Source organism: Spinacia oleracea, chromosome 3 (assembly GCF_020520425.1).
Source record: "Spinacia oleracea cultivar Varoflay chromosome 3, BTI_SOV_V1, whole genome shotgun sequence".
NCBI classification, from domain to species: Eukaryota; Viridiplantae; Streptophyta; class Magnoliopsida; order Caryophyllales; family Amaranthaceae; genus Spinacia; species Spinacia oleracea.
In genome coordinates, this window is record NC_079489.1 from 10,251,022 (window position 1) to 10,262,879 (window position 11,858).

At 34.6% G+C, this 11,858-nt stretch overlaps 1 protein-coding gene across 5 annotated transcripts; it reads left to right on the forward strand.

Annotated features, from left to right (window-relative positions):
• Positions 1 to 2,460: 2,460 nt before the first annotated feature.
• LOC110781400 (uncharacterized) lies at positions 2,461 to 8,103 on the forward strand. Of its 5 annotated transcripts, none has more exons than XR_008929898.1 (6): positions 2,461 to 2,678; positions 4,335 to 4,834; positions 4,917 to 5,043; positions 6,054 to 6,334; positions 6,575 to 6,676; positions 7,389 to 8,103. XR_008929898.1 is itself a non-coding variant. In XM_056838654.1 (6 exons), exons 4-6 carry the CDS (start codon positions 6,320 to 6,322, stop codon positions 7,761 to 7,763), a joined length of 492 nt encoding a protein of 163 aa, XP_056694632.1. In that variant the 5' UTR covers positions 2,461 to 2,745; positions 4,335 to 4,834; positions 4,917 to 5,043; positions 6,054 to 6,319; the 3' UTR covers positions 7,764 to 8,103. The 5 variants fall into 5 exon arrangements, 2 of the variants coding, with proteins under 2 accessions (XP_056694632.1, XP_056694633.1); XM_056838654.1 differs by having other exon boundaries at positions 2,461 to 2,745; XR_008929896.1 differs by having other exon boundaries at positions 2,463 to 2,745.
• The last annotated feature ends 3,755 nt before the right edge of the window (positions 8,104 to 11,858 follow it).

An 11,858-nucleotide genomic window follows, 5' to 3' on the forward strand; every position in this document is an offset into this window, starting at 1 on the left:
TTTTGAGGGATTTGTGTGTGGTTAGGTAATGCTTTGGAGCTTGATTAATGACTGCAAAGGTTTTATGTCTGTGATCTATTTTTTAAGCGTCGAATTCATCGTCGATTGATTAATGATTAAACCCGTATTATCTGCGATAGATAGTGCTTGCATAAACTGTTGAAGAAAATATGTTGTTTGAATTTGTTGTTCTCATTTGCCGTTTATATCTCTGATTTATTTATTGATTTTAGTACTTCAGTTCCCCATATCTGAATTCATTATTTTGTAATTCGGGAACTTAATTTCTTCATTGTTTCCACTGCCAATGTCTTCATTTGTTCGTCTTTTGGTGAAATCATACAGTGATTTGAACAGAGTATTAAATTAAAATATGCAGTCTAGAAATTAGATGTAGTATACTGGGAAGGGGTCTATATATTCTTCTTATTTGGCTTTTCGAGGAACATAGAAATGGTTATACATTTATAAAGTGTCTTTTCGTTGATCTTCTTTATGCTCGGGTTTTTTTGGAAACTGATTATGGTGTTTTAGAATACTTGATTGTATATTTTGATCATAAATACTTCTCTCGCGATTTTTGGTTGGTTGGCCTGATAAATTTTTTTCTAATTTATTTTATTGTCTTACTGCAGAAATAGTTTTTTGTTTTTGGCAAAGTGAAGAATTGCAGTGTGCAGACTTGACATGGTGATCAAGCAGTTTGCAGACTTGATATGGTGATCAAGAAGCGCTGGTCCTTTTCTGTTCTTTTTAATCTTCTGTTTTATGTAATTGAATGTTGATGTTATATGAAGTTGCTAATTGTAATAATTTTTTTTTAATGAAAGCTAATTGTATTGATAGTAAGATCTTGTTTGTTCTTTTGCAATTAAAGTTAAAGCTACTTGCAGTGGAACATTAATGAAATATTCGTTGTCATATTATTATTATGGATATTGTTTATGATGGTTGAATAATTCTTAGTGCTTTTCAATAAACAAATGGCTAAATTAGTCTGAATACAAGTTCTGAAGATAAGCACATGATGAACCATATGCATAATATTACTCGTAAGTAAGACGCGAAGAGTGAGAAAGAGGAAGAGGAAGTAGTAGTTTTTAGTTTTGCTCAGCATCCTTCTATTTTAAGGATTGATTAAGTACTTGTTATTGAGTTCTAGCCCTTCAACAGAAGGCTTTGCTTCTATCCGTGAAAATATAAGATGGAACGTAAGTAGTGTGTTTCCCAAGATTAGGTAACTACAACTGTAGCTTATTGCGGCAAAGTTAATGATTGTATATTTCTTAGAACTTAGTCATTATTTATATACCTCTTATATTTGAATAATATTACTTTAACTTTATCATTTCGAATCCTCGTGAGTTATTATTATGTGTTGAACAAGATAACATATGCAATCTCGACAAATACAAGTGTTAGTAGTTCCTAAACTATATGTTTTTTTCTCCAAACAAACATTTATCAACCATAATTGAGATACTTTACTAAAAATAATTACACTATTAATTTTTGACTATCTTGGGGAACGGCGCGCGATAGCGCGTCTGCCAACAACTATAAAATAAACACGGAGTAGCTAGTACGGAGTACCATTCACAACAGTGGCACCACTGATCCGTACAGGACATGACCAAGTAATTGTACGGACCATGTGATTGTCTTCTTTATTAAAACAATAATAATTCAAAATTTACCAACTTTTGTATGTTTATGTGGGTCATTTTATTTTTGGATGATTAACAACATGGGGTGTGCATCGTTGTTGTTTCAGACTTTCAGTGCTCCAAAGACTAGATATACCCTATGTTCAACTCTTCATAACGCCTAAAGTCATTATTATTTTAACTAATTAGTTAGTTGTTTGGTTGACATGCACTCTCTCCGTTCCACAGTTATAGTCTCGTCTGACAAAAAATACGAATTTTGAGAAAAATTGAATATAGTACATGGAAAAGTGGAATAAAGTACAAATGATGATTGATTTGTATGGAGAAATGGAATAAAGTACATGGAAAACAGAAATATAGTACAAGAAAAAGTGGAATATAGGAGTATTTGTTTTAGTTTTGTTGTGTTTTCAATGCATTTTTTAATTAACATAGTACATGAGAAAGTGGAGACTTTAATAACCAAAATTAGAAACAAAATTATAATTTTAGGACGCCCGATTTCACTACAAAAATATAGGCTATATAGCAACGGATTGTTAGAGACGGAAATAAATCTGTTTCTAAACTAGAGACGGAAAAATATTATTCCCTCCCTAATTTAACTTAGAAACGGAAGTCAATTATCCCTAGCTAAAGTTAGAAACGGAAATCTATTTCCGTCCATAAGTCAGAGACGGGAACCTATATCCGTCCCTAATTCTAGAGACGGAAATACATCTCTGTTTCTAAAATTAGTTTAATTTTTTAAAAAATATTATTTTTAGAAAGGAGGACCCAAAATTTCATTTACGCGCTCAACATTTTCATTTCCCCGCTTGAACCTAAAAATTTCGGCTTTTGGTTTGCACTAACCTAAAAATGTCACTCTTCTTCCTCTTCCCTTCTTCAATCTAAGACTCACTGCACTCAAAAAATTCACCCAACTTCCAGATTCACCGACTACCGAGTAACTCTTCGCCTCCTCTCTCCTCGAACACCCACGGTTCCGGTGGGTTACTTCACGCCGTACGTCCACCTCTCTCCTCTGGGCTTAGAGTTAGGGTTTGGTGGTTCACTTTTTTTTCCTCTTCAGGTATGCCTCACTCTTTCTACTAAAGTGTGATTTGTTGGATGAATTCCTCATTTATGCAATCGATTACTTGTCATACTTACCTGTTGAAGTTTTTGATTTCACTGATTAATTGAATATTTTTAGATAAGTTTATCTTTTGATTTTTCCCCCCTTTGTTTTTAATTTCTCTGCGTTTTGGTTGCGAATTACTCCATTGAAACTCATACTGAATTTCCTTGATTTTTGATGATTTATTGGTTTGAGCAATTTATTTTGATGTTGTTTTGTTCATCTATGTTATTGAATGATTTTTTGTGGATAATTACTCCATTGAAAATCAGTACTCATATGGAGACTCAGCATCAGCTGGTTCAAACTTATTGAAGGTTTAACATTTTTTAGAAGCTTATTTGTGAATCATTAAGATTCACATTATAATATAGATTTATTGCGTTATTTTTATTTGTGTATGATAACAATATATCAACCTATTTCGACTTTTGTTCAATGTGCATCGAAATATTAAACTCTTGCAGTTTTGACTTACAGTTTTGATTGCTGTTGCGCAGTTTTGATTGTTGTCGCGCATTTCAGTTATTTGATTGTTGTTGCGCAGTTTTGATTGCTGTTTTGATTGTTGTTACGCATTTCAGTTATTTGATTGTTGTTGCACATTTCAGTTATTTGGGTATACTAACACTATATCAACCATTGCGTTTTATATTAAACGCTTTTAAAACTCAGTGTGCATCAGAAATATACTTGCAGTTATGAGCTCCAAATGGTTACTAGTACTTCTAGATTGATAACAGAACAGGACTTGTGTGTTAATATTAATGTTTGAGAATATGATGTTTGCGGAAAAATATGGGGGAAGTTGAAAATCAATGTCTGTGATTTGTGAATATTGCAAAAAGCATGGCATTTTGTAATTAAATCGGTAAAAAAAGTGGAAATAAAAAAGAAATGGAAAAAGGTGGATTAATTGAACAAAAGTTGAGATTAAATGAACTTTTAATGTGCTTTCCACTATGTTTTGAATGAAAACAACCTAGCTTAAACAAAGTTTAGTGAAAACTGAAAAGAAACCTTTTGCCTTGTCTGAATCTTGTTTCGGAAATTAAATAGTTACTATGTATTTGTTTTCATCTTAGAGTTTGTTGCCAAATGAAATAATCTCTAATGATTACTGAATATTGTTGCATCAGGTTATTTTATTCTTTGTACAAGTACAGAAGTACTACGTAGTTAATTCTGTGCTTAGTTGTTGGTTCATTCAACCATTCCTTGTTTGTTATTCCTAATTAGCGTGTGTCTACAGGGAAGGTCATACAGACAGTTGCACAACTTTACAATTAATCTTGTTAGATCGATCAATTAACAATTAACTTAATCGACCGGCACAATACTCATCTGTCATTTCTTATCTTTTCTATTTTTGATTCTGCTATTCTGATTTCTTGCTCAACTGTTCTGTTGTTCTTATCCATTCTATTTTTTTCATATGTTGTCTTTGTTGCTGCTAACCTGTTTAGTGATGTTGTTTTTATGGTATTGTAATATTTATTAACTTGTTTGCTTGTTATTATGTATGAAAAATTAACATACAGATGTCATATAGACGTAGAGGTGGCTTGAATGGGAGGGGTGCCATCATTCGACCTCCAGGATACCGGTCTAATGGCCTAACAAATACTCACAGTACGGGTGAAGATACTCCAGATCAGCTGCCAAATTATGGGCATGTGGCAGAAGAAACCACACTGAATCATGTGCGTAATTCAAGGTACCAGGCAGCAGCAAGCATGGTACACCATGTGCCTAATTCCTTGATACAGGCAGCAACAAACACCAGTCACCAAGAAGCAGCAAGCATCTGTCACACTTTTCACCAGGCAACAACAAACACGACAATGGAAGCAACTAACACAACTCGTCAGTTGCCAAACACAGTCCACCAGGTGCTCCGTCAAGTGCCCCATCAGGTGCCCCACACTATCCCCCTCCACAATGCTGATGTAGGAAATAATCATGAGACAATCACAAACATAACTGATGAGACAGGTAACCCTGAAAAGGACGAACATGTGCTGCACCCTGATGGGTTATGGTGAGTTGTATTAAATTGTCTATAAATAATAAATTGTTGTATTCATTATATATTATTATTTTAAGATTTTCTCTTCTAACAGGTTCCCCCATCGTGCTGTGGTTAATAAGGTTTCAGCGACATCTTATAAGTCATATTTTAAGGGACCCTATTGCAATTGGAAGATGACTCCTCCACAAGTTCAACAGAGGTGGTGGAATGCTTTCAAGGTTTGTCTTTTTAAAGGTTTATGCTCTTGTTAGTTGTCATTTAATGCTGCCTGGTTTGTCTTTTTATTAATGCTGCCTGGTGTAACTGAAGAGTGTAATTGATAGAGTATTTTTTTTTGGCAAAAATGAACTTAATAAGCTGCCTATTAAGTTCTAGTTTCCCCATGAGTAAGTTAGCACAAAATAGAGATACTTTAATTATTACCGGCTTATTTTCCTTGATATCCCACGAGCGCAAAGTGCTATCAGTTGATGCAGAAGCAAGCTCGTTGGCAGAGAATATATGAACATATGAAACAGTTTTTTTATGACCAGAAAACACATGAGCAGGCTAGCTAATGTTTCTCAACTCTCAAGTCATAGTAGTGAACATTATGATCTGCAGATCCACCTGTATAATACCAGCCAGCATCCAAGGGTAAAACTGACAAATAGAATAATCCTAAAGAAAACGTTGAAATAAACTCGAAGTACCAGCACTCTTTTCCTGTTTGGTGCCCCAAACTTTAACTTGTTGACTAGTTAAGTATCTTTTTTTTTTGTTTTGAGGAATGAGTAGTAGAGTATCTTGGTGAGTAATGTGTTTCTTTTTGGATATGCCTTAAATTCTCGAAACCATGTGACTAGCTGGCAGCCTTCTCAAAATCCTTGCTGCATGAAAATTTCAATTTATTTTGGTTAGAGTCGAGGGAAGGATTGAACAATAAAGAACTCGGCTTTGTTACAAGCCATATCAACCATTTAAGTGAATCCAAATCCTGCCAATTCAACACCATAAGAACTCGCATCATATATAGTGCTTTCAAACTTCAACTCATTTATTGGTTGACCGTCTAATCATTCATGGAACAGGGTATTAATTTCTGTATGAACTCTTTTAATGCCAATGGGTTTCTTTTAGGCCATGACTCGATTTTTTGAAAATATTTAACGGGATTTTCTTTTAGTTATGTTCATCTTTATCAAAATATTACTTCCTAATTGTTTCATCCTTGCATACTCAAATGAAGCACGAGTTCTCTTGGGATCCATCAGTAGCTAAACTTGTTAAGAAGGGATGGAAATCGAAGGTCAGGCCTTACTGGTATAGTGTCAAAGGTATGCAATGAACCTAGCTACCAAGCTGAATGGTGTCCTCCTACCGTAAGGGAAGAAATGATTCAGATTAGATCAGAAGAGGAGAACAAAAAAAAAAGCAGAGCAATGTAAGAAAAATCGGGATGGAAATGGAGACCAAAAGATTCGCCATCGCCAAGGATCCATATCTACAGAACAAATGAGGCTAAAATTGGTAATTTTTTCTTTCCAAGAAGCATAGTGCATCTTTCTTTAATTTCCATAAGATTGGTTCTGTTCAGGTTTGATCTTTCTATTCTAGTTTTGCAGTTTTGTTCAGGTTATATTGTTTATGTTTTAGTTACGTATTGTTCTGGTTTTTATTTATTATGATGGTTTTAGTTGTGCCAGGTTTCAGTAGTTATTTCTACCTTGCTTTTTGCCACGTTGATGTATTTTATGTACAAATGAATAGGAAAAGAAGCTGGGATATCAACCATCTCCATCTGAGGTCTACTATGAAACTCATGCGGATAGTGGTGGCTGCTTTGTTAATGCTAAGGCAGAAGCTGTGTGGGTAAGTATCATGGAACACAACTCTAAGATACCACTTCTAAGTTATATAGTACAAATGTAATCCTATCGTCGTAGCTTTGGATTTACTTCATAAGCTGTGATAACACCCTGGTGATGATTATTGGATATTGGATGGTGAATCTATTGAAATGTTGGAAATTGAAACAGGTTAAAGTTGACGTAATTACCTAAATTAAATTTTAGGTTGTCCATATTTAAGGGAAGTGCTGCCGAAATTTTCAGCCATCACTTGTTCTTTAGTCTCACTTGTGAACCACATACTCAAACATCATAAATTTTAGGTGTTATGTTGAAACTACAATCACCTAGCCAAGTTTTTCCATCAATTTAAAGGCTTAAGCTAATTAAACGAATGAACTGAATCACATAACCGAGGTTATTGTCATTATTAGCAGTTCTAATCATAACATAAATTTGAAGCCAAGAACCTAAATACAACAATGTTAAGTTTTAATTTTCTGTTTGTATCTGTTAATGCTGAAATCAGAGTAAGGAGCACTGGGAACAACGTCTGACATACCTACAAAAAATGAACAGTGAGGGAAATTCAGTGAATACAATTTATGCACCATTCAGTTACAATACAGTACATATATATTTGAATCACACACTTAATCACTTAATCATATATATATGTTACAAATATTGAATCAGGCACTTAATCATGTTTTGGTGTTTGTGTTTTTTGGCAGAAAGATTTCATAGGTAGAAAAACCGCAAATCTACAATGTGAAGTTGAGAATCGAAAGACAGAAGATGAGTTGTTCCTTGAAGCTACGGGTGGGTGGAGTGAAAAGGGAAGGATATTTGGTTTGGGGGCAGCTACTAACTCTTTCTATGAGAGACCCGGAGATAGGAGGACCAAAAAATCACGAACAAATTATGTAATGGAGCAAAAGAGAGAGCTTGATGAAACTAAGGAGAACCTTGCTGAAACTCAAGAGAACCTTGCTGAAACTCAAAAAAGACTTGCCGAAACTCAAAGAATTCTGGAGGATCTTCATGAACAATTTCGACTTATTGTGCAAGCCAACAATCTCTCGACCACTCCTACTTCTACGTCGTAGATGGATGACCGCAACCTTAGACTGAAGATTGCTTTTTGGAATGAAGGTGGTTTTTTTGTACATGCTGTGAAGCCTGATGTTATTTTATTTAGCATGCATAGTACTTCTAAAATAGGCCTCAAGGTATTATATTTGTGATTAAAGGTACTAATTATTAACCTTAGTTAATTAGAGGGGCTGCCTTTGTATAGTGGTACAAGCTCCTCCACTTGTTGGCTACTTTTTAAGCTTGGTTAATTAGAAAAAATACTAAGTACAGGGGCAACTTTTGTGGTACATGATGTTACCTTTGACATACTTTAAAAATTTCTATTAATATTTAACAATTATCATTTTGTGAGCTTCTTTTGTTTTAGTTTTAATATTTAAAGTTTAGGTAATTTAAGCTTGTGATTCATTAAAATATATTTCCTTAAAACAAATATTTGATATTATAATTTCTGAATTACAGCGACAGAAAACTATAAATCCGTAGCTAAAGATGAAAATCTCATATTATAAAACCAGAGATGGAAAAATAAATTCCGTAGCTAAAATCAGAGACGGAAAAAGAATTTCTGTTCCTGAATTTAGAGACGGATTTACATAAACCGTCTCTAGATTCTGCTACGGATAATCTTTTCTGTTTCTAAACCTAGAGACGGAATAATATAATTCTGTTCCTACATCTTCGCAACAGACTTTGAAACGGATTGTTTTCCGTCGCTCCTCCAGGGACGGATTCCTGGCCATCCGTCCCTATATCCATTTAGCGACAGGCTTTTTACCAACGGACGTGTTCCGTCTCTGTTTCCGTCTCTAACCTTATTCAGCTACGGATTTGTTATTTTAGAGACGGAATTTTTCTGTCGCTATATCGGTGTTTTTTTGTAGTGTTTTGGAGAACATGACTATAATTTTGGGACGGAGGGAGTAATTAATTACATACGTTAAGTTGAATATTCTAGATGTATGAACATGTTAGCTATGCAGGATAAGAAAAATAAATCCCCACCTCAAAGATCAGTAAATTGTTGAAAGGCGTGATAGCAAAATTGATATAATTGGTGGTGAAACAGAAAATTATTGAAAGGCGTGATAGCTTAATGGGTTAGTGCTAATATATAATTTAGGGGCCTCATTTGAGATTAAGATACCTAATCAAAAGTAAGAAATGATTACTTAACTAGTAAAGCACCAAAATTTGGATAAGATCGTCTCAGTATTAATATATATAGAATCCTATTCTGATAATTAAGTACACAATTGATCTACTCCATAGTTGTTTATCCCACAGAATGTGTATGAATTAGATGTGAACCTCTCTTTTGTTCATGGATTCTTTGGTTGTGGAACCCAATCTGAAAAAGATCCAGTTTATGCTTAGGTATATACTCAATTACGGATTATTCATCTTCTTTTCGCATAATCATCTTTCCAACAACAACAACAAAAAAATCCTCCGTTCTAAAACAAATGCTCCATTCTACATTTATATTATTTACGCACTCTCCATTAATTATGTTTTGTGATTTGTACATGTGGAAAAGTATAGTTACACACTTATATGAGTTCATTTGTTAGTATAAAATTGTCGATAATTAAAGACATTAATGGTTAAAGTTACACTGATTACACAAAAGAAGATTATTTTACAGTAGAATACAAGAACCACACATGGAACAATTTCTCTGAAATAAGACAAGAGTAATGAAAAACCCATGTGAATGAGTGAATCCCTTGATTTGCAAGATACGTAGTAGTACGGAGTACATCACAAGATTCAAGTGAGGAAATGAGAGAGCAAGGGACCAACAAAATTTGGGGTTGTCCCTAGAAAGACTTGATAGAAATATCAACTTCACTGACTTTTCCAGAAAGTCAAGAGACCAGGCAGAAGTTATAGCAGCAAAAAATAAGGCAAATATGAAAAGTTAACATCCAAATGATGTGGAAGCTGCTACAGCCTACATGTACTAACAAGTGAACTCGTATAACTATATAGTTCAGGACCTAGTATTTCCGGGTCGGGTTCGGGTCAGTTTTCGGATCGGGTCGATTTTTGACAGGTCTACACCTATGGTATCAAATAGTAATTTACTCTGCGTTCTCATTGGTTGTTGTCATATAAGCAACCTCACATGGGATTGAAATTTAAATCGAAAATTTTACATGGTATTTGAATTTGAAAATTTAGACCAATCACAGCCAAGCGTATGAAAATATTTCATACCCCGAGGCCTGAGGGTACATGTAGCCTTTTTGAAATGATGTTCACTTTACAAGACAAGGAAAGGCACATACTCTGTATGACATATCTGTAAGAGTGAATTCAGAAATTGTACTTAGTAACATCCCTAATGTCCATGCCAAATCTTTATGATGCCTTAATCGAGCAGCCCTACTTATAGAGTTATAGTTATGGAAGTTTCAGAAAATGTCATTACTGAAAACATTAGAGAGATGACATAGAAAGTAGACCATACATAACACCGCGTGGGATTATTAACTAGCGGACAGTATGGCGTCGTCACGGGAAGAGGCAACACGTAAACAGACGGCAAACAAAAACTATTTCCTGATAGTATCATATAATGAACTACCACTGCTACATAAGACAACAGAAGAAATTTCATGATGGTCTGAAAGTGATTAACAGATATATAAACCGAAGTTTCTCATACTTCCTTGGACTCACTATGCTGTGAAATTGCTGTCAGTATCAGATCAGAAATCTGAGCACATTTTGTTATTCAGAAACATATATGATCACTGAGTTTCGCGGAAACTGTCTGTACACCTAATCTAAATTAATTATTGGGAAGATTATGGGAATAATAATCTACTTTTAAATGTATATTTGATGACAATCGTTTGGCTAAATCAGCGAGACAAAATGTTCGGTAATCTACTCAACCATATCTGTATTAAACAACTAATCAAAGTGCACTGTTAGGAGAATGTTGTCTTCAGACATTTGAGCCACTCACTAATAAAGTTTAGTTTCTACTCTAATAAACTACTCTAGATTGATTCTGCAGTTAGCTAGCTACCTGAATACAATAATCCTGCAGACGAATGTCCAATAGTTCGACATCATATACGTGTTGTACTGTTAAGCATGGAAAAAGGCAGCAATTTCAACGAGGTTTATGACCAAAGATGTGATTATGTGTACTCCTAACTTATTAATCTAAGGTGAAACCCAAGCTATCACTACCTATACATATAAAAACTGTAACAAATTGATCTCCTTAAACAGAGTACTTGTTAATCTCAACTAATGCTTTTTGTCCACAGAAAACCCCCTCTATCGCAGCTGTTTACGAGAAACCTACAGATTCTTCGCAAAACAAACTTTAGTTTTAACTTTCATTAGTTGAGTTATTTCTTATGTAATAAGAACTCTTTATTTCACCATACAGGTACCAAAACTACCAATGCATGACACTATCAACATTGTAATGAATATATTGACCTTCTTCTTTCTGTAAGAACATCCCAATTGTATCATATCAATTCAACATAGCTCGATTAGTATCAAGTTATCAACATGATTCTGGTAATTCAGGGTTCTTGCAAACCACACTACAAGAATTTGTATCTTTAACGACAACCTAATGACAACGGGTTAAAAATCCCATCGCAAAAGCTTTTTGCAACGAGGCTAACAACCAAAGAAAGACGGGAACTACCGTCGCAAATGTATTTTATGACGCGTTGACGACGTGATTTTCCATTAACAACGATCCCTTCTTATGACGGGTTCACGACAGGAAATCCCGTCATTATTCAACGATTATTGACCTTTAGCGACGGGATTCCCGTCGTTAATGGTACAATATTGTGTAGTGCCACTAGCAATCAAGCCGATCCTATTAAGCAAATAAACCTACAGCCTAGGATGAACCCATGCCCCCAAACTTGAAATTTCTTCACTAATTCCAAATTTCCAACTATGTTATTGTTAGGGTTAAGCACAAGAAAATTACCAATTGAAGCTCTTTTAACACCTTCATTCCCTACTCCCTACCCTGTTTCGGAATATATTTATTGACAACATGAATGAAAGATCATGAACACATAGCAGTAAAATTCTCACAAGAGACCATAATG

Excerpts from the sequence above, each read along its gene's own strand:
- LOC110781400 (XM_056838654.1), top strand. Across the intron at positions 6,677-7,388 it reads CTAAGGCAGAAGCTGTGTGG|AAAGATTTCATAGGTAGAAA; the intron begins GTAAGTATCATG and ends GTTTTTTGGCAG.